Source organism: Protobothrops mucrosquamatus, unplaced genomic scaffold (genome assembly GCF_001527695.2).
Source record: "Protobothrops mucrosquamatus isolate PMUCROS unplaced genomic scaffold, P.Mucros_1.0 scaffold243, whole genome shotgun sequence".
Classification (NCBI taxonomy): Eukaryota; Metazoa; Chordata; class Lepidosauria; order Squamata; family Viperidae; genus Protobothrops; species Protobothrops mucrosquamatus.
In genome coordinates this window covers 345286-369062 of record NW_015386593.1, presented here as the reverse complement: position 1 = coordinate 369062, position 23777 = coordinate 345286, and the positions used below count along the sequence as shown (strand labels likewise).

Here is a 23777-nt window from a genome sequence, read left to right as displayed (position 1 = left end):
CTAGGTTCATTATTTATAATGACTGATATGAAGATCCAAGCATAAACAATCAAGAATGAGCATCAAGCCTTTCTTTGTATGAAGTGATACAATGACATTTAGAAATGCATTTGCTTATGTTCAATGAACAATGGCAAGTTTTCTTGAAAAAAATGTTTATCATCACAGTAACTAAGAAAATGTGCTCTGATGTTCACCAAGTAGCCAAGGAAAAAATATTTTAATGGTGAAACACTTAGGACTGGTTATACCATGTTTTCCTGAAAGTAAGATCTGGTCTTATTTTCTTTTGGGCTCTGAAATAAGCACTAGGGCTTACTTTCAGGGTAGGGCTTATTATTTTCAAGTACAGAAGGCAGAGAGCGCGGGGGCCAACGGGAGTGGGAGTGCTGCTACCGCCGGCCCCGCCCTCTCCATCCCACTGTCTGCTTGCCTGCCGCTGCAACAAACCAAGCCCTTGGTGAGACCCGGCCTCTGCCGGCCCTACTGCTGCTGGGACATTTCTCAGCTGCGTCAGGTGCTGTGTGGCCACTGAGTGGCTGCCCGTGCTGCTTCTGCCTCATGGGGGCTCTTTGCTCTCCTGGCCACACTGCTCTGGGCTGTGGGGCAAGTTGGCACAGATCTTCCGTTCGACCTCCGGAGTGCGGCCAGGAGGACAAAGAGCCCCCGCGAGGTCAGAAGCGGCATGGGCAGCCGCTTGGTGCCCGCCATGGCCGATAAGTGTCCCAGGAGTAGAAGGGCCAGCAGGCAGGGTGGGAGAGACAAGGGTGTGTTGAGAGCTTGGCCCGCAGGCGCCGCTAGAACAGCAGCAAAGCTGCGACCAGAACCAAGGTCAGACAGGGCAGTGGCAGGTTGCGCAGCAACTGCATGGCCTGCGCAGTGAGCCAGTCCTGCTGCCGCCCATCAGTCTGGCTAAAGAGCAGTCTGGTCCAGGCACCACTGGCCCCCGGTGCAGCAGGTGCAGCAGCCTGGCCTTGGCACCGGTCAGGTGGCAGCAGCAGCAGCTTCTGAAATGAATCCAAACTTTCTTCCCTTTTAGACCCTTCTGCGTTCCCTTAAGAGCCAAGCAGCAACTGCTTGAGAAAAAGATAAGGGGAATGGTGAAGAAATCTTCCTCCCTCCCCCATAAGCACTCCCAGTGCTCCACATGCCCCATCTGGTTGACGATCCTACTGCAGGTAGGGCTTACTTTTGGGGTAGGGTTTATATTAGGCCCACCCCCAAAAAGCAAGCTAGGGCTTACTTTCGAGGGAGGGCCTTCTTTCGGGGAAACAGAGTATGTTATATATATGAAAGGCCTAGGCGTTTTATACCACACACACACACACACACACACGGCATTTACCCTCCTTATACTTTAACAAAAATACTGAGGTAAAAAAAGATTCTTAGACATTAAAAGGAATTTTAAGGTTGAAACATAAAATTAATTAAAATATTCCATCAAATACCTGTGGAGAAGATGATAAATGTGCACAAATGCCAGCGGAGGATTCTGATCGAAGAGGTTTTCCAGTTTGGATAGCTTCCTGGTCAGAGGCTTGGACATAGCCTTTGCTAAGAGGTTGCTGTATGCTAGAAGGTTCCAAAGAGCCAAACATACTCTTCCATTCTTCATTTACATTTGAATCTTGTTTTACATGTTTTCTAGCTAAAATCAGCAAGTCCCAAAAGAAGGATTATCATGAGACTGAACATGATGTATAGCAAAAAATCCAGAATGGTCAGGATCATTGTAGAATAAACAGATCATAGACTTACCCAGCATGATTTATTTTGACCAGATGTTAAAGGTAAAGAGGCCAGTGCTGGATCAAGTAAATCAGTGGCTAAGTAAGAATTTGGGCAAAAATTTCAGCGTAACATTAAGTAACTCTGAAACATTCATCTTAATTCCCAAAAGTGCTTCATGTTTATAAAGCAGTTAAACCATATAGAAGTCAGACTATTTAATCTGTATTCAAAATAGACTTAGTTTCACTATAATGGTATATTATTAACACCAGCTATGTGCTCAGTGTCTCAGACTGCAAGGTGTGGGGAATTATTAATTTTAAAGATTGCTTTTCACTTAATGAGACACATCTAGAAGTAGAATATATGGAATTATTTACAGGTAGTTCTCAACTTACAACAATTCAGTGACCATTCAAACTTACAACGGCACTGAAAAAAGTTACTTATAACAATTTTTCACACTTAAGACCATTGCAGCATCCCCATGGTCATGTGATCAAAATTCAGACACTTGGAAACTGACTCATATTTATGACAACTGCTGTGTCATGTGAAAACTTTTTGTGACCTTCTGACAAGCAAAGTCAATGGGGAAGCCAGATTTACTTAACAACTGTGTTACTAACTTAACAACTGCAGTGATTAACAACTGTGGCAAGAAAAATCGTAAAATGAGGCAAAATTCATTTAACAAATGTTTCATTTATCAATATAAATTCTGGGCTCAATTATGGTCATAAGTTGAGGACTATCTGTATATACCAAGGTAGAATTACCTTGAAAAGATAAGGTAGGGCAAGCCATGGCAGAGATGCTCATTCAACAGAATCCCCCTAGTCCTTTGAGTAGTATTTTCAGGAAGCAATAAAGATAAATGGTAGAAACACCTACTTTTGGCAGTCCAATGACTAAATCTAAATCCCAGGTACACTAATGGCTAAGGAAAATTTCCACATGTAAACTAGTAAAAAGATGTGAACTATGAAACTATACTAACCACGTTTATCATCAGACTCCTGCTTAGTTTTGATAAGATCAACTTGTCTCCCAATTATTCCCAAAGCTGCCAAGTCGATTACGCCTTTTTGAATGCTGTCATGAAGGTGGCTCTGATCCACTACGTTGGCCTTGGCTTTATTGGACTTTAACATGAAGTCTCGTAAGGCAAGCAGCTTGTCTTCTTCTTCCTCAGTCATCCCCTATTCCCAAAACATAGAGTGTTGAAATTATCATGACTGGAGAAAAACAGGTGAGAATTCCAGGTTATACATAATGTGGCAACGAAAATCAAAGTGAATCTTAGTGCCTTTTAAAAATCAAGAACTAAGTTATATGTTAATAAATCCTTTGCTAAATACAAAAGCAAAGCAAAAGACAAAAATAAGTTGCCTTCTAGTAATCAAAATAATTTAAGACATGGATTACCTTGCTCAACCACACAATGTAAATTATTATTTTGGTAATCCAACATATCCAACAGAACTGTCAGAAAGATTATAACCTCTAAGTATGGTAGGTTCAATAAAATTATTTTTATTCATTAATAGAAATTAACATATTATATTTTATTTATACAAGCAGGTCATTTAATACATTTAATACTTCTACGCAACTGACACAAGAATTTTCTAACATATCAACCTTACGAAAATTATCTACAAAATTTAAATCAGCAGATTAAATATAAAAACATATTTCAAGACAGTCTGGATGGGTTCTTCCTCTGTAAGCAAAGTTTCTAACTTAGCTCTCTTTTTTCCTAAGAGCAATTTCTATTATTTAATACAGGTACAATATTTTAGAGGTCATTACTGAAGAACTGGAAAACTGACTAGTGGTGTGTCACAACATAAATTCCAAGGTGGCTTTTGTGAAAACAATGACAAGTGCCACCAATCTATCTGGATGTTGGACAGTTATTGCCATGATTCATATCCGGGTGTGACCATAGATTGTACCTGGTTTTACTATTATTATACCGAAAAATATTTACTTGAGACAGTAGCTTCTTTAGCAGTTGTGCAATTGCAGGATCTTCAGGAGGTGGACAGTCAGAAAGAGTCCCACTTCTCTTTTTCTGACGAAGCTGTAGAGTTCTGAAAAGGCTTCCTATATCCTTTGATCTTAGAACATAATCAAATATAGAACGGCTTACAGGCTCCTTGAGAACACTCAGGAGAACAATTTCTTTATCTATCTGCAGTGGAGGAGAGAAAACAAGGAAGACATCGAGTTCCATTAGAAAGAAAACATAGGGATTTAATTTTTTAAAGAAAGTTTTCTTCTTTCCATAGAGATCTAGTACAATGGCAGATTTTGAAAGAGGGAGTTTAAAAATTCACTTCCAGTGAAATGGTTTCAAATACTGTTTTAGATTAACTGTTGTCTTCCATTTTACAGCACTCTTTCTATTTAAAATGCCATGGAATTGTTTCTTCCTTTGAAAAGTCTTGTGAATCATAAACAACTGTTAAAAAAGAGAAAGTGAACGTCATTGGCTGCATGTGGTCACAGTTTTAATTATCAGCTTCTAATTCTTCCACCACTACCACCACCACCACCAAAAAAAAAAAAAAGGTTAGTAATACAGAAATGGAGAAATGTAGCAAGTTGCAACAGCAGCTAGTACTACTGCCATTGAAGAAAAGGTATGCAAAATTCACTGCAGCTATACTAGCTATGACTACTCTTTCTAAACAGATCTAAACAGATCTCACAAAAGGAAGATGTAAAGCAAATGTTAAGATCTTTTATAGAGTGCATTGCTATGAATGATGATAATATGCGCTTGGTTTATTACCTGTATTATTGGCTGGGTGATGAAGGGGTGCAAGTAAGGCATAAGTTTGCAATAAACATCAGCAATATTCAAATGCTGTGCTACAACAGTGATAAATCCTACTGCTCCATAACGTATCCAGAGATTAGGATGGCACAAAAATGGAGCTAAAAGGAATGTTAATTTTAATTAATATTATAGGATTAGAGACATAATTCAAATTCCAGACAAAAAACGTATACAATTTCTTACACACATGCATGTAACAATTCCGACTCAAACTGCAAATAAATAAACCCAGCGGAAGAAAGTTTCTATTATTCATCTATCATCCCTTCATAATTATAATTTTAGCAGGGGGCAGAATATTCCATTAAGAATTAAACTCCTTTCTGCTTTGTAATATTTCTGATTTTATTCCAAACTGCTCTTAATAATATCCACAAACTGAAAATTCATTGCAAAAGTCATCACATACTGTTCTGCCAACAGGTAGATACTTCAGCTGGACTGCTTTCAAATCTGCTTTTAATCTGGGAAATAGAAGGGGCGTTGTCTTACCTGAACGCCTTTTCTCAGCACAGAGATGGAGGATCCACCCATGGGTTATGACTGTATTCCTGCCCAATCAGATCAAGCCAGCCAAAGTTGTCATGCCCGTCCTGGACCATAGAGATCCCAGATTTTGACGCGAGCGTAGCCATTGACAGACACAAGATGTAGTGGCTCATAAACTAAACTAACCCAGGTTCTAAATGACCCAAGGAAAAAGAGGGAGGGAGTGGATCCTCCATCTCCGTGCTGAGAAAAGGCGTTCAGGTAAGGCAACGCCCCTTCTCCAGCACTGGAGATGGAGGATCCACCCATGGGACATACCAAAGCCTACTGTCCCTGAGGGTGGGTGGTAGACTGGTCCAGTGTGGCACTTTGGCATAAGACCTGTTGGAGAACTCTCCTGCCAAAGGAGGCCTCTGCTGAGGTGAAGCTATCTATCTTATAGTGTTTAATGAAAGGGGATGGTGAAGCCCATGTGGCTGCCCTGCAGATCTCCTCAACGGAGGCCTGGGTGGCCCATGCTGCAGAAGTGGCTGCGCTGCGAGTGGAATGAGCTGTAATTCGTTGTGGAATTGGCAATGACTCGGCCTGGTAAGACTCGGCTATGCATGCCCGTATCCAACTGCCTATTGTGGAAGAGGAGACCTTCCTACCTCTGTTGGAGGAGTAAAAGGAAACGAATAGGGCTTCGGATGAACGGAACTCGGCTGTTCGTGATATAGTATCGAAGTGCCCTGCGAACATATAGAGTGTGCCATTGACGTTCTAAGGCGTGTGATGGGTGAGGGCAAAAATCCGGTAGGACTATCTCTTGTGACCTATGGAAAAGAGAGTTGACCTTTGGGACAAAGGTGGGATCGAGCCGGAGAATTACCCTATCCCTGAGGAAGACGCATAGGTCATCCCGGATCGATAGAGCAGCCAGTTCGGAGATGCGTCGTGCAGATGTGATAGCTATTAAGAAGGCCACCTTGTGAGACATGTAGCGGATGTCACACGTACTTAAGGGTTCAAAGGGCGTTCTCGTGAGCGCCTTCAGGACCCTTGGTAATTCCCATGAAGGGTATCTGTGCACGGAAGGGGGTCTGGTGTTGGTGGCCCCTTTTAGGAAGGAATGTATTAACAGGTGATGGCCCAGGGGCTCCTTTGAGTCACAAGTGAGTACTGTGGACAGAGCGGCGACTTGTCTGCGCAATGTGCTTGGGGCCAACGCTTTCTCTAGTCTCCTTAACAGGTAATCCAGAATGTGTGGTACTGTGAGTTCTGAAAGGGACAACTGTTGCTCAGAGCACCATAAGCGGAAGTTTTTCCACGAAGCCTCGTAGATGCAGTTCGTGGATGGGCGACGAGAGGCCTGGATTATTGAGATGACCCCTGGGGAGCAAAGTCCCCTTGATAAGATCGAGCGCTCAAGCTCGATCTTATCAAGCTCGATCTTATCCGGGTGAAGGATAATGCCCTAGCTGAGGGAGACCCTTTCTGGGGAAACTCGCCAAGGATCTGCGACAGAGAGACTCATCAAGTCGGCGAACCAAGGTCTCCACGGCCAGTACGGGGCCACCAGGAGAATCTCCGCCCACTCCCGAAGGAGCTTGCGTATCACCGCTGGAAGAAGGGGTAGGGGGGGAAGGCATACAATAGACCCTGTGGCCATGGGTTCCGGAGGGCGTTCGTCTGCTCCGCCCCCATTGAAGGGAACCTGGACATGAAACGGGGCAGTTGAGCGTTGGATGGGGACGCGAAGAGGTCCATGAGGGGGAGGCCGAAGCGGTGGCAAATCTCCCTGAAGATCCTCGGATGGAGGCGCCATTCCGAGTGATCCATTGTTGACCTGCTGAGGAGGTCGGCTTGGGTATTTGCTTTCCCTGAGATATGATCGGCTTTGATTGATGCTACATGGTGCTCTGCCCATGATCCTAATAGTAGAGACTCTCAGGAGAATCTGAGAGTGTGTGCCACCCTGTCTGTTTACGTGGGCCTTGGCTGCAACATTGTCGGTGAGGACTAATATGTGCCGACGCTTCACCTGGTTTTGGAAATGGCGGAGTGCCAGGTGAATTGCCCTTAGTTCAAGCCAATTGATGTTGTGATGGAGGTCCCTGGTGGACCAACATCCCTGGGTCCACTGCGATTGTAGGTGTGCTCCCCAGCCAAACAGGCTGGCATCAGTTGTGATTATCAACCGGTCTGGTTCCTTGAAGTATGACCCTCTGGTCATGGCTGGTGATAGCCACCACGTGAGGGACCATGATACCTGTTGCGGTAGCCTGACTCTCGTCTTGGATGCGCTGAGGTTCTGCCTCTGGAAGGGGAGCATGAACCATTGCAGCCTCCTGGAATGGAGTCTGGACCATGGAACTATTGCTATGGCCGAAATCATCTTCCCTAATAATTGAGACAGGCTGGCTAACGATACCGCCCGACTTCTGCGTGTTTGGAGGACTAACTCCCGTATGCTGTCCCGGCGCTCCTGTGATAGGTATACCTGGCACTCTACGGTGTCTATGATGGCCCCGAGGTGTAGCAGCCTTGTTGTGGGGTTCAGGTGGCTCTTCGGAAAGTTTACTGAGAACCCGTGGGCCTGGAGTAGCTTTACCACCAGATCGATGTCCGACACGGCCGACTGTGTGGACGATAACTGGATTAGGATGTCATCCAGACAGCATTGGACTCTGACAGGCACCATTCTTAGATGAGCTGCTAGAACCGCCAGGATCTTGGTAAACACCCTTGGTGCCGATGTCAGACCAAATGGGAGCACTCTGTATTGGAAGTGGCGCCCCTTGAATGCGAACCGTAGGAACCGGCGGTGGGCCAGAGAGATAGGAATGTGGAGATACGCCTCCGTGAGGTCGATGGACGTTAGAAAGTCCCCTCTCCTTACGCTTCCCAAGATGGATCGTAGTGTTTGCATTTTGAATTTGCGATATGCAAGATGAAAGTTCAGGCTCTTGAGATCTAGAATTGCCCTCCATCCCCCTGAAGCTTTGGGGACGACGACGAGGATGGAATAGAATCCCTGACCTCTCTGGTCCAGCGGTACTGGTTCTATGGCCCTTATGTGTAATAGGTGTTGAACAGCTTCGTTCATTAGTCTTTTCCTTACTCGGTTCCGGGGGTATGGACAAGATAGGAACCGATTTGGGGGGTTGGATGTAAACTCCAGGAAAAGACCGTGACGAATGGTGTTGAGCACCCAAATGTCCATGGTTGTGGCCTCCCACTGGTGGACAAATAGGGAGAGTCTGCCCCCAAAGGGGATCTGTGAGTGCCTGACACACAATACACATTCTTAAGGACTTACCTTAAGAATGAATTCAATGGGACTGTGGAAAACAACAATGGAAGTCAACTGAAGACGTCTTGCAGAAATGGTCATCAAATGCAGCATAAAAAGTCAGGGAATACACTGTCCCTGATGCTGTTCTGCATTCAACTTGAGCCCTCACAGCCAGATAATTACAAGGACTGGATATGTATAAAAATTCAAGAGTTGAACTAACATTATCAACCTCCTCTATATGAATGACATCAAGAGTGAATAAGACATCAACTCATCGACCCACACGACACAGATCAAGGATCTCATTTGGACTGGACAAGTGTGGCCGGATCCCCTGAGATAGCCGTGGGCGGTACTAGGGGACCCAATGGTTCGTCTATGGACGGTACCTCCAAGGTCTCTTCCAACTCCCTGGCAACACTGTACAATTTTTTGTCAGTGTTACTCGGGAGAGGGAGGGAGGCCGGAGATGCCCACTGCCTGTGAATTGCCCTCAAGAACAGCGAGGGACAGGGGATGTGGTGTTGAGTTGCTACAGGTTCAACGAAATTCGGGTCTGCCTCTGCGTCCGGGTCAGCTGGGACGTTGGTTGAGGAGGATTCAGACCCGAGGTGAGCTGTGGATGTGGCCTTACGAATTAAGGTGACAAAGAAGGAAGGATTGAAGAGTCCGCTAAAGGAGGGTGCCTCTGGGGGAAGTTCCTCCTCTTCGGACATTGGAATTTCGTGTTCAGTCTCGACCTGAGTAAGGTAGGAAGTCTCAGAGACTGATGACCCACCTGGGGAAGGAGGGTTGTTGTAGTTCTCGGCCAGGTGTGGTGCGTGGCGAGGAGCTGTGTTTACTGGCTTAGAGGTCTGGCTCCTAGCATCAAGGGCCCTATCAACTGCTTGAGCAATTAGGAGGGCGAGGCGGTCCTCATTGGGAAGGTACCCCGTTTCGTTTGGCCGCAAACCTGCCGCCATAGGAGTAAAGGTGGCTTCGGGAGTTCCTTGAGGAACACTTGTGGAGATGGATTGAGGGATGGATGGACACTCGCTTGGTCCGTCCTGTGCGGTGGAATGTGAGGATTCCCCCGCTGACCAGATGCCCATGGGAGATGAAGGGGCTCCTAGGGGCAAATCCAGGTCTAACTCCTAGGACTGAGCTGTTTCCAGCCTAGCCCTTTTCTGCGCCTTGGAAAACTCCCTTTCTAAGGCCTAGTGTCTCCGTTCAGTTTGTTTGTCTGCTCTTTTTGAGCTTTTGGTTGTATATCTTACCTTGGTTTTGGTCGTCGTCTTCTCCGCGCCTTCCAGACCAGGTAGTCCTGATGAGGATGGCAGAGCGCTCTTAGCTGCAGGGCCCGAATCGCCCATACTCCGATGGCACAGGAACACGAGAAGGAGCTCCTGGTATCTGGAGAACAATGCACTCTGGGTAGGAACAGGCACACTAAGGGGGCATCCGTAACCCAGGTGAGGCTGTTGCGGGGATGAGGACAGACGTTCTAATAGGGACGTCTGTAATCCACTATATTTTGGCACGGATAAGGACAGACACTCTACAGGGGGTGTCTGGAATCCGGCTGGTTCTGTTCTGGATGAGGGAAGGCGCACTACAGGGGCGTCTGGTATCCAGATGAGCGCTGATCCTCTGTTAGTCCAGTTGTCACTCCTTATCTTCATCCAATTGGATAGGTCTGATTAGAAATTCCTTGAGAGTCACCAAACCTAGGTAAAGGGAGTCTCAGTGTTCCAGTTATTAATTAATATAATCAATCAATCATCAATTAATTATTAATCAACTCAACTAGCTCGCTTAATTAATTTAGTTAATTTAGTTTAATTATAAATTCAATTATTAATTCAATTAATTAAGTAATAATTAATTCAATTACACAAGAAATAAATTCCCAATAAATCACCCCCTTGATCAGGTGATTGAGATGCTATCACTACTTAATTAATTAAAAAATAATCATTTAATTATTATACCATATCACTTAATTAATTAAAAAATAATCAATTATTCAATTAATAGAGCGTAATCAGTTTCCGAACTGATAATCAGTTTCCAAACTGATTACTTACTTAATTTAAAATTAATCAATTTCCAAATTAATAAATGAATTGTTTCAGTTAATTTAAACAATTGATTACATGCAATCAGAGCTGATTAGGTAAAGGTCCGATCCGGGGACCACGTTGCCCAAGATGGCGATCGTGTTAAACAAAGACAAGAGGCGACTCCGAAGGAGTAAGCAATAAAAAAACAAGCAAGGGCTTTAAATTTCCCGCCGCGGAGCTTCTGTCGAAATAGAGCTTTTGATTTGCAGGTCAGCTGCTGAGCAGCTGATCGGCACTGAATGGGGGAAGCGCGCGCGCTCTCCGGTCGGCGATTCCCCGACTGAGGAACAAAGATTCCAGAAGATATTGAGAAGACCCCGGATAGTTTTGGAGATCCTGGAATTTTAAACTTTTTAGGTACGAAGGAAATCGTCCCTTCGTTCTGGATTCCCTCGGAGCTGGAGCTGTAAGTTCTGGTTGAAAGTAGATTGCCCTTTAAATTTTAAAGTTCGGAGGACTAACAGCCGTTACTCCTCAGATGCAGCCGGCACAAAGGAATCTTCCTTTGTCTTGCCGGTCTGAATCAATACTTTAGAGGGGAGAGGAAGAAGGAGCCCCTTCAAGAATATCCCCCCATCAATTAAATTTCTCCTTTAGGATTAAATTAAATTAAATTAAATTAAATTAGGAGTAAAATCCCAGCTAAAGGGGTATAAAATGGAGGATCCCCCAATGGAAGACTATACCTGCCTAAGAGTCAAGTTTTCACGTCTGTCCTGGGCGAGATCAAGCCAAAATCTGGGATCGCTATGGTCCAGGACGGGCGTGACAACTTAGGCTGGCTTGATCTGATTGGGCAGGAATACAGTCATAACCCATGGGTGGATCCTCCATCTCCAGTGCTGGAGAATGAGCTTTCTGGCTATACCTATTGATGGTGGATTTTTGGGTGCTTCCAGATGAATGGTTCTTAGCACTACCATGAAAAGACATGATGCAGTTATATGCCTTTTCCTATACTATTGGTGAGTAAAGAGGTTAAAGCAGTAGGATTGTGTGGGAAGGCTGTAATTTTATGAATGTAAAATGCTATCAATGACTAATCAAAGTTATTTGGAAAGTATTTCACTACATTTGAATGAGTAGGATAATTTAATATTGCAAATATGTCAACTGATAATTAGATAAAGCTATTTTAATCTAGTAGAATCTTTCCTAACTATCTGGATGTGTTCACACCACAGTTGCAAGAACTCCATTTTCTGGAAATCGCTTGGGTGATATTAAATTAGGGAGACTGACTATATACCATTGATTAAATTACATGCCATACAAAGATTTTTGAAACTGGGGGGGGGGGGGAGCTGACTTACCAATATCACACACAAACTCATATATATGAGGTTTCTGCAGAAGCCCTAATTGGCACATACAGGTAAGGGCATTGAGAGCTTTATATATTACAAATTCTTCAACATCACTGAGTCCTTGTTGAAGCAAAGGCTTTAGAATGGAAGAACTTTGCCAGCCAACATAAGCAGCCACACCTAAAATCCAGGTAGATTTAAAAGATATAAATTATAATTCCTAAAAGATTAAATTCTTTTACAAACTAAATTCAACATATATTGAAAGACAATTCATCTGATTTTGAAAAAGAATGAAATTAAATGTTATTTTAAGACCAGCAGCTGTTTTCTATAGATTTCTCATATTCTTTTTCAGAATTTGTTGGCACTGTTTTAGTGCTTAATGGAAGACATCAGGGATGGGAAGCTCACGACCATTCACATGTAACTGAGTTTCAATTCTCAGCATCCTTCACTACTGGCTGGACTATAAATGTAATTTAGCAATATCTGGAGGACCATGCTTCCCTAAACTGTGGCATTAATTTTAAGATGGAGGACTAATTATTAGTGCTAAATATGCAAACATAATATATTTCTGATTATCATATGCTGAAGGTAGACAACATGGGATGATTCATAGCTATATGTCTACACCATTCCTGGTAGTCCTCAACTTAAGATCGCTTTTTCAATGACTGTCCAAAATTACAATGGCACTTTTCTGCTGGGTTTAACCTGTTAACTCTTTTTGCAGTAGATAAGATGATAAGTCAAATTAGTTGAGTAAATAGAGCTGTAGAAGTTTATAAATTGTAAACCTGTTTTGCAATGGGAGGGAATTATTATTGTTGAAATATATTCATAATATTCAACTGGGGAGGGGCAATTTATGTGTATGTTTTTTTCTTTTTATGAACATTTCTATGTTTTTGTCTTATTTCATTTTTTTGTTTTGTTTGTATTTTAACTTTGGAAATAAAATAAAAAATTCTTTTAAAAAATTACGATGGCACTAAATGATTTGCGACTGTGCAATTTTAGCTATCAAGCATCCTTAATGTTATGCAATCATGTTCCAAGTGCTTACTCATGATTATGACACTGCAGTAAGCCACAGTCATATGATCACCATTTGAAACATTCCCACCTAGATTCTTACAAGAAAAGGCAATGGGCAAGTAAGCAAGCAGGAAAGGTTGAAAATCTTTTCCTCTCTAGGTGCCCTATTACAATACCAAGATCTTGCAGTACTCCCACCTGAACTCTGTAGCATATCCACATGCCTGCAAGCAACCTCCCCACCCCACCTGTGGCTCTCATCAGCCTGCCTGTGTTCTTTAGTGGTCTGCCCACGACCGTCTCTGGCTGACCCATGACACTCCCATACTCCTTTTTGGGACGCTCACCTCTTCCAGCTTAATGATTTAATGACTCATGAGGTTGTGATGTTTTGACAGCCATTGCTAAGTGATATGGTCACAATATGTTCTGCTTCATGACTGCATTGCTTACTGGAGCAATCCCAGTCCCAACTGTCATCATAACCTGAGTACTACCTATACCAGGAATAGGCAACCTTGGCTCTTTTATGACTCGTGGACTTCAACTCCCAGAATTCTGGGAGTTGAAGTCCACGAGTCATAAAAGAGCCAAGGTTGCCTATCCCTGACCTATACAATATTCATGGTGCATCTGACTGGTCATCTTGTGAGAGACTTTTGGCACATAAATACAAGTTGGTTCACGTGATTTAAGTCTGTAGCTGTTCACATTAAAGGGATTTGTTTACATATAAAACTGTTTAATTCATCAATTAATAAAACCATTCCTCCTATAATATAATGGATATATTATTTCTGTTGCTAAGTACTTACCCACGATGCTGTCAAAAAATGCTCCCCGTAAATGCCAATCATTCTTATCATTAAGAAAAGTGATCATATGGGAGAGAAGTACATCATTGGCTTTTTGTCGTCCAAAAAAAACACAAAGACGTGTGATCCCATTCTCCATTAAAGTCTGTTTAACAATGTTTTCTGGATCACTTAATAAAGTGACCACTTTTTGCTGAACCATTTCATGCAAGGCCTGAAGCTCTGCAAGAGTAACACAGAAACAGATCAGATAAAATGTAGAATAGACGTTCACTATCATTCAATGCAATATATTATTTTTGTTCAGTAATCTCTTCTTTTATCTTTGCTGGATTGTTAACATTTATGAAAATGTAATGAATTATGTATTTTAACAAATTATGCCATGACATCATGAGTGACAAATGCAACGTACTATTGTACAAAAGAAAAAGTCTAGTAGAGTCTGATCTACAATCCACCTCTTTTAAAATTGTATCATAATATATGATAAATAAAAGAGGGAGCAGGACTTCAAAGCTAAGGGGAAATTTAAATAAGAATTAATGTAGCATTCTCTCACATATTTTGAACGTGAGCTATAGCAATACTTTATAACATTTGGCTATCAGACCATCAAAAACCCAAGATCAAGTCACTTAATTATTTTCCTCACAACACGTAGTCTATATGAGCTGCAACATACACAGCTCTTACACTGCTATCACCTTAAAACAATTTAATTACAGAAGAAATAGGAAACCTCTAAAAGGTTGGGCACTACAGTTTGGCTTTTCAACCTTTGGAGAGTCTCAGAAACACATGTTATGACATGGTGATGTTATTGGTTGGGACATAGTTGAAATGTATCAATTCATTTTGGGGCATTCTAAGAATGGGAATTGAGAATGAGAGATCTCTGGGAAGCAACTCTTTAAATCTTCTGGAAATTATGAAAAAGGGCCCAAAACCATGCCCTGGAATTCAAGGAGTCAGTCTCCAAAAAATCTATAGGGAATCAGGTTAGGAAGGGTGGAATAATGGAAAGTAGGTTTAAAAAGAACATGAGTGGCTAGAGAGGGGGAAAAATTATGCTTCAACTTCCATTCAATTCAAAAATCCTTCCAAGTTAGCACTCATCTTGCATCAGGTAATAATATCAGTTATGTAGGCTTTAAAGCAAAGCATTTAAAGTCTATGCTATTGCTCAAGGTGGAACTGGTGTAATATTTATTTAAATGCTGTAGATCAGGGGTCTTCAAACTTGGCCCTTTTATGACCTGTGGACTTCAACTATCAGAATTCCTCAGCCAGCGATAAAATAGCATAATTTCAAAAAAAAAAAAAGGGGAATTCTTGGTATCTTTTTGGAATCAGGAAACATTCTGCCAGATATAGTGAAATTGCAACTTCCATAATTCCTAGCCAGCATATCTTGAAAGTTCTAGGCTGAGAAAGACTACATTCAAAAAGCATGAAAAACAGAAATCCTATCCTGTAGATGTTTACCTGGAAATTATATACATCATACTTAAGGTAAGTCAGTATAAGAAATACATTACCAGTATCATAATTTTCACTAGGATGCATTGCATCATCTGTTTCTTCACTGTTTGGTTCATTTTCCATGTTCAGAGTTTTCAACTGGACTAGCTCCAAAAATCTCAGAGCAGTTTCAGCCAACAATGCTATGTTCTCTGCAAAGATGAAAAGAAAAAGAAAAGTGTCACAGAATAAATATAACCGGAACTATATTAATCTTGGTCATAGAAATCACACTAATGCCTTCCAAACACTCTAAAATAACTTTCATTCAAAAAATACATTTTTTTAGGTAACTTGCAAAGATGCCTCTCTCTATATTTATATAATTGGGCTTGTTCACCTAAAAACTCTGAATGGTTCTTAGATGACCATCCAAAGAAAACTGAAAAATGAACTAAGATTTTTTCCTCAATCCTGTAAAGTAATTATTACATTCTTAAAATACAAACATAACAATGTACATTTCAGGAAAAAGTTGGTAGTGCACTGAATATGGACACTACTGTTTCCATGGGTAATTTTAATTATCCTTCCAGACTCCCTCTCCAGGCTACAAGAAAAAGACTAATTTGTAGTATCATATTTATTGTTAAGAGTGCCTCTTGGTCCCATATAAGCATTCTCAAGGAATACCAATAGAAATACCATAAGTTTATTTTTTGTCTCATAAAAAAAATAAGCTGGTAATGGAAATGTAGTGTCCCATTAGGTTATATAGGTAGCAGAGAGCCTTCTTATACAACCCATATTGGATAAATAAGGCTTGAGAATAACCACAATCTTGCTATGAAAGTTGTATCCAATTATCAATCTTGATTTTTAATAACTTAAAGTCTCATATAAAGAAATAAAATTCAGTATCTAAATCACACTTACATATAATTAGCTGCCATCTTTATTATTTACAAGAAAAACAAATAACAGATGAACAAATGAGTCCTAGTAATTTTTCATCTTATCTCACAGCCCACACTCACTTCTTACCAGCATAAGCTAGTCTGACAATAGTTGCTTCATCCTGGGCCAGGTGTGCAATACCTGGCAAGATGTACTCTGGGTAGATATTGGTATCATTCCGTGGAACTTCTTTAACCAAAGTCAGAACTTTAGTGAGTGTCCTAACAGCTTCTGCCCTCACTCTGGGCACAGAGTCATTGCTGAAGTGCAAGAGATAAGGGGTGATACGATCCAGTAGGATTTCTACACTTAACTTAGGTGTCAACTGAAGAATCAACTCCAAGGCAGCCAGTTTTGAATCACAGTATTTCAGGGTCTGCAGGCACGAAGTTATCACCGACACCAAGATGACTAATCCATTTTCCTTTGTCTCTCCCTCAGCCTTTTCTGTCTGATCGTGCCCACAGAGATTGTGGATTATATTGTCCAGGTCTTTACGGATAACAAGGATGCGCTCATCAGCAGATACAAAGGTTTCCTTGGCAAATTGTGCCATATATGGCTGAAGGAAAGTGTAGAATATTTCTGGAAATGCATTGTTACGTTGTTGCTTCAAGTAATCTTCAGCTGCTAAACGCTTTTCAGGTTCACACTGGATCATTTGAATAACCTTCAGAAAAAAAAACAGAAAAAAAGAGATCAAGGTAGCAGAGTGAAGAGGGACGATTCAGAAAGAATGCTGTTAAATAACTACAGAAAAATGGAGTAAGCCACCATAAAGGGAGTAGAATTATTTACCAATTCTCTAATACTTCGATCTTCAATTTTACTCAGGACCTGTTCAGGGGAAAAGAGGCCATTTCTATATGCCAAAAGCTGTGACAAATCAAAGAGAGGCACACCTTCTGTAAACAGCTCAGCTATTACACAACCTGAGGGGAGGAAAGAAAATAAGGAGCAGAAAATTATGAATTATTTATTTATATTTATTATTTCTAAACCACATTTACTGGCTTCGGTGATCATAACAAAATCAGTTATGTTTTCTAACTACTAGATCTGGCTTATCTACAATATGCTATTAGCATTCTTTAACCCTATAATTACAAGTATGGAAAATTTTGATTTTTAATTCAATGCTATCTAAAACCACCTGCTTTGGACAGCTCTATTCTAGATTGCTAGTAAAAATATCACATACCGGGCTGTTGTTTAACATGAAAAAAAATCATTCCATATTTGCACGCCAAGATCCTGATTAGATGAAAACCCATATGCTCTATTAATTTGTGTTCATTTGTTAAAAATATGAGAGAGCATTCTTCACATATATAACGTAGCTGCAATGGGATCATATTGATCTACCCATCATGTGGACTCACATTTCTGAGACCATGTAAAAAACAAAAAGGATCAGCTTTCTCCACCTCCTTAATAATTCTCATGTGTTTAGTAGCCTAATTGTACAATATTAGTCTGCATCTTGCAGCTAGGAAAGAGGAGGTAGTGAGATTTATGGAAAATTAAACTTGGAGTAAGGAATTCAGTTTCTATTTATCCTAAGCCAACATAGTGGAGTTTTACCAAAATATCTAGAAGCCATCAAGGCAACCGCCGCTATTAAAAGAAACAGAAACCCTACCTCGTTGAAGTGAGAGAAAAAAAGTATTACTCATATTGGGGTTTTTTTTTCCTGGTATCCTAAGAAATCCAGAAAAGATCAAACAAACAGAACAAACAAAAAAATTGATTCTCTTTCCACAGCTATTAAAAGTAGTGGCTCAAAACAAAGTAAAAGATGTAGATTTGGCTTTTCAAATTGATAGACAGATATATGCAGCTTCTAATAATAGATTTCCCAATAGCTGGTTGCAGCAAAAGCATTTAAACATATTTGGAAGCTCACTTTAAAGAAAGGTTGGACCCTGAATATATGGGAAGTGCAATGATCAAATATTTGTCATGATGATTAATTAAAAATAGGTACACTACACTTCCAATCCTGTCTTGGAGCATCATTCTGACACTCTATCCATATAACTCTCTTTAAAAGCATCTTACTCCCACATTAAAACAATTGCCAACACCTCCTTTAAATTTATTGTCAACTGATAATATCAGGAGCATAGATGAACCCATCTCCTTCACTGAAGATACTTTTCACTTCAACTGAAAAGAAAGCCATCAAATATAATAACAGGAAAAGGATCAATTATGCAATTTGGCTTGCTAAAAACCTAAATATATTGTTTCTACTTCTTTTTATTTGATGTAAGAGTTTTGCAACTACATACAGTGGTTGCTTTAAGTACAAGATAGCAAAGACAATGCAACAAGTAATGTAAAAAGCTCCTGTGCCTTTTGTGAAGCTACAATGAAGCTTGAAAGTGATTCATACAAGTAAACAACATGCACAAACTATCTAATCTAAAATCAGATGAAAATTGAATACTAGAAAAATATTATTTAAATGTTCTGTTTTATTATTATAGTATTCTATATTATCAAAATGATTTATAATTTTGTTATTTATCTATTTAGGGTTACTTAGAAGATCAATCTACAAAGATACAAATAATCTTCATCTATATCTATATCTATATCTATATCTATATATATGCTCAATAATATCCTTGAAGACGTGACTCCTGGGTAAATTCATAGTATAAAATAGGTAAAAACTCACGATCACCAGGAGAATAAAGAGTTTAAAACTTTAATTTAAAACCAAGCTTTCGCTGGGAGCTCCCAGCATCATCAGGGTTAACAAGCCAGTCTATGGGTGTACCTTAAATAAGGTTGTTTAGCATCTGCGCTCGGCTCCTAGAGCGCGTGACCGGCCCCAACCAATCAGCCTGTGACCTAATTATTCCTACCACACCTGCGTTTTGGTCTCCTTTCTCACATTTAAAGGTTGCTCTTTTTGTTTCAATGATGTCAGCCTTGCTGCCTGCTAAAGTTCCCTTTCGTCCCTCCCTTCTCTTAGAGACGTTCTCCCCCGTATCCACTATCTTCCCATTAGTTACAGGATTGTTAAGTGTCACCTCATTAAGTTTTACATTGGGGCTCCTAATCCGATACCGTGCTATGGTGCCTCTTCCCCCTTCCCTCTGCCTGACTATACTTTCTTTGATATTCATTCCTTTCGCTGTATCCATCGTAGTTTTTCCTCCCCATGTTTGACCATTTGTTTGTGTTCTTGCAATCTGGTGGTTAGTTTCCTCCCTGTCTGTAGATTACATTAGAAGTTTCTCCCACCTCCAAGCAATCTTTGCAATACATGATCTATCCTCATATAGTAGCCTCTGGGCAGTGCGCAATGCCCACTTGCAATCTCAGAAGATATTGCTTCTAAAATGTTTTTGATGTATGGCAGAGTGTGCCATATAGTTAGTCTTGTATCTTCTTTCTTCTAATAAATATAACAACCATTTCGGAAGCAGTAGAATGCAGCCTCCGAGATCTGCAAGTCAGTCAACAAGAGTGCTTTATTTATCACCAGCTTATCACGTCCTTAGAAGCCAAGGACTTGGCAGCACAAAGAAACAATAGCCAATAACTTAATAGCCGGCCATCAACAAATAAAAAGCCACACACAACTAGGCACCACATAAATACTACACATATAATAGACCAAAGTACACATTCTGGTAGAGTTCCTTGAGGATGGGCTCCAGCACAAGTCCAAACGTTGAAAGACTAAACCTCTGGTCCTGTTGACTGACCCAGACTGGATCCTGCAACATTATCCTGGGACACTTATTATTTGTCTTCATTCGTTAGATAAACTGAATTAATCACATGATGGCCAGATGATTTAGAGTGATTCTCAAGCTTCGTAACTTTAAGATAGGTGGACTTCAGTTTCCACAATTTCTCAGCCAGCATAGGTTCAAGCTGCCACAATTGAGGAACATTGCTTTAGAGAACAGATCCCCCAAATTCCAGTATTGTGTGCTGGCTAGGTCTTCTGGGAGTTGAAGTCCACATATCTTAAGGTTACCAAGTTTGAGAAACACTGATTTAGGGTAGTAGTTGATCCCAAATTTGCACAGAAGCTTCCCTAGCTTCTTCCAGAAATCAGAGCATACTTTTCAATACTAATTTTCAAAATTGAAGTGTTTACTACTCATTGTCTATGAAGGCAAAGCACAGATTATCCTTAACTATTATCACTTTGAAATACCTGCAGAAAATATATCCATTGCACGTTTCAATTCCCCTCTGCTGCGTTGATTACTGTTGACCAAATCAACCAGGGGAGTGGAAGGATCTCGTATATTCTCCAATTCTGTGGCAAACATACTGCCATCAACAAAGCGCTCTGGAGCAATGTAACATGTTCTCCTTCTCGAAGTATCAAAGAAATAATTGAAATCAGCAGGATTGTCTTCAGGGAGGTAGGTTGGTTTAAAGCTTGCAAAATCTGTTAAAAGGACCCAGTTCCAGCTGGTCACCATCACATTTTCAGTTTTGATGTCTCCATGCCGGACTCCAGACCTGTGTGCTTGATCTACTGCAGTCAAGATCTGGAAAGCAATCCATCTCTTTTCAATGTTGTTTAGGAATGGCCGGGTACTAATTCGATCATAAAGATTATCTCGCACATACTGTCTGAACAACATGGCTGCTTTTTCAGATAATGTGGCTTTCTGAAAAGGAAGACAATTTTGTGCAGAATGCAATCGTATTTTCAGTTCCTCCAATTCCTGCTTGTAACTAGTTAATGGTAAAGTTGGATCCTGAATGGCAAACACTTTGACAACCACTAAACCTTCTCGATGTTTAGCTCGGGCAACTTTAAAAAAACGAGTGCTGCCCAATCTTTTGTCATATTCAAAATCATGGATGTCTGAGAAATAGCTGTCAACAGAAAGTATCTGAGAGGGGGCAATGCCAGCCAGCTGATTCCCCATTGCAACTTCTTCACTTTAATATTACTATGCCACCTAAAAAACACAAAGTTATTTTATCACTTTGACTGATATTGTTCTCAACCTAGGATATTATGCACTTCTCCCATTCAAATTATTAACAGAGTTGCTTTATAGTTTATAATAAAATATAATAAGTTTAGTAATTTTTTTTCATTTATGTGATTAATTTAACTAAAACTTATAACTCTATAAAACTATTGATTAAAATATATTTTTACCCTTCAGAACTCAAAGCAGTTTCTCAGTAGCCAAATTTTTCACAAAAAATCCACTTTATTTATATGTTTTTGTGGGTCCTTATATTAATTTCTGTCATTACAGTTTTTCTTTCCTGATATCTACTTATATAAATCAATGGTTACAACAGAAGCCCAATTTATTTTACAACATATTTATACATTTTTAAATCATGGTAATTATTAAAAATATTTCCAAGGATCTAAGTGGTTTATTAAACCTTATCGTTTTTTACAAGAAGCAAACAAAACTATATTGTAATTTATTAAAACAATTACATTATTTATAAAACAATGGACGGATTCTTTTATGGGCCAGATTATGCTACTGTCTGGTATGACATTACAGTATATCTATAGTGATTAAAGTTATCAAATTTAAAAGGTGTATTATTGCTAATAAAGCTTGTAAATGGCAATCATCTGATCTTAAGTTGAGGCCTGGTCACAAAGTCACTTTTTCAATGCTGTCAATAACACTGAATGGTCACTAAACAGGACACTCATTAACTGAGGACTACCTGTATATTTATTCTCCTTCTCCTGAGGTGGTGAAAATATTTCCTAATCTTAGAACAAAGGTCCCCAACCTTTTCAGCACCAGGGACTGGTTCCGTGGAGAGAGATTTTCTGCGGACCGGAAGCGGTGTGGGTTTCATGTACTGCCTGCATCCCGCAGATGGGGCTTTGCTTGTTTGCACAGACCTGTTACTGGCATGCCGCAGCCTGGTGCCGGTCCACGGACTGGGGGTTGGGGACCCCTGTCTTGGAACATTAATCCTAAAAACTTATCATGGTAGAGATGGAGCAAGAATGACCTTATATCAGCTGAATCCAGAGCATCTTGTCTACCACAGTGGCCCTGGGAATAATTGTACCTTTATATTAAACTGATGTTACAACTTCTTTTTGCTGAACTAAAAAAGAAGGGGAAAACAAGGTATAACAAATAGAAAAGAAAATGTTAAATCTACCTTCTCAGACACCTCTTGCCCTATCAACAGGCTTTGCAAAAAGTGAATTGAAATGAACAGACAAAATAATCATGCAAATAATCTTAACTTAATTCAATTAACGTTTTACAGATCTAACCCAATGTTTTCTAAATTGCTTCTCCTGTTACATTGAAATGTACAATATTTGTGTATATGTTGTAGATACTATACAGAAATTCACAACTATACTGCATACATACATATAATTTTTCAAAAATAAATGTAAGCTACAGGTAATTATAAACTATTATTTCTATGTACTAAATATTTTTTCTGCAATTAAAAAGGAAGCAGTCATGTTGACTTTAAATAATAATTCGTGATATAGTTTTAATTATTTAAAAGTTTCAGATGTTTTACTTATTTACATGTAGTCCTCGACTTACAGCCATTCATTTAGTGATCATTCGAAGTTACAATGGCATTGAAAAAAGTGCTTACGACCATTTTTCACACTTACGACCATTGAAGCATCCCCCATGGTTACATGATCAAAACTCAGACACTTGGCAACAGGCTCATATTTATGATGGTTGGAGTGTCCCAGGGTCATGTAAACACCTTTTGTGACCTTCTGACAAGTAAAGTCTATGGGGAAGCCAGATTCATTTAACAACCATGTTACTAACGTAACAAAGGTAGTGATTCCCTTAACCACTGTGGCAAGTAGTTACAAAATGGAGCAAAACTCACAACTACTGTGTTGCTTAACAATATATATTTTGGGCTCAATTGTGGATATAAGTCGAGGACTTTATGTATTACACTTATATCTTGCCTTTATTTTTTTACAACTCAATGTGGCATACATATTGTTCCTACCTCTTTCTTGTGGGCTCAAATGATAATGTTACATAAACAATAAATATTATTGCTAATATAAACTATAGCCAATGACCTTAACAATTACCACAAAAAGCTTACACTTACTATACCTAAGAGACTACATTCTATGTCTACTGTATGTATTGTTATAATTTTTCTGACTTTCAGTAATCCAAGTTGCGAGTCCATCCAGAATCATTGGTAGTCAGGCAGCCTATAAAGGGTATAAATAAACCTATAAAGCTATCCTTCTTCCAAATTTAAATTTCTGATATTTTTTTAAGTTGCACTTTATACTTTAGTCCTTTGTTATAGTTTTTTCGGTCATTGTCCCTAATTATATTTATATACATATATTTTTGCACAATCTGTCTACTTGCTTAGCAGTTTGCTATTTAGTAGGTAAACACTTTGATTTTTTTTTATGACAAAATAATTTTATATTCTTGTTAGTTTTAATATTAAAATTCCTTAGTACTGTATCTGCATTTATAGCATTACAATGAATTATTTTATTTACTTCCACTGATTTTAGAAAACATTATGCAATAACTGTAGAAAATGCTAGTCAGTGATCATAATAGTAAACTTAACTGAGAAAGAAGATTTTCTGAAGCGGTAACACCAGAATAACTGCTTGTCTCTCCTCCAGTATTATCTTCTGGGCCAGTACTGTAATGTACAACTCTATCCAGCTTCTTTCTGAAATTTATTGTCAAATATAAACTTCATATCTTACTG

General features: G+C 39.9%; 1 protein-coding gene across 1 annotated transcript in view; it reads right to left on the bottom strand.

Moving 5' to 3' along the window:
• Positions 1-21007, bottom strand: part of PIK3R4 (phosphoinositide-3-kinase regulatory subunit 4) — a 32071-nt gene extending 11064 nt beyond the window's left edge. The window contains exons 1-10 of the mRNA XM_015814360.1: positions 20230-21007; positions 16842-16975; positions 16131-16713; positions 15164-15298; positions 13623-13844; positions 11770-11943; positions 4538-4683; positions 3731-3934; positions 2735-2936; positions 1452-1651 (exon numbers count right to left, since the gene is read on the bottom strand). Of these exons, the coding sequence (XP_015669846.1) occupies positions 1452-1651; positions 2735-2936; positions 3731-3934; positions 4538-4683; positions 11770-11943; positions 13623-13844; positions 15164-15298; positions 16131-16713; positions 16842-16975; positions 20230-20959 (2730 nt within the window). The 5' untranslated portion in view covers positions 20960-21007. The remainder of the gene's footprint in view (positions 1-1451; positions 1652-2734; positions 2937-3730; positions 3935-4537; positions 4684-11769; positions 11944-13622; positions 13845-15163; positions 15299-16130; positions 16714-16841; positions 16976-20229) is intronic.
• Positions 21008-23777: the final 2770 nt, after the last annotated feature.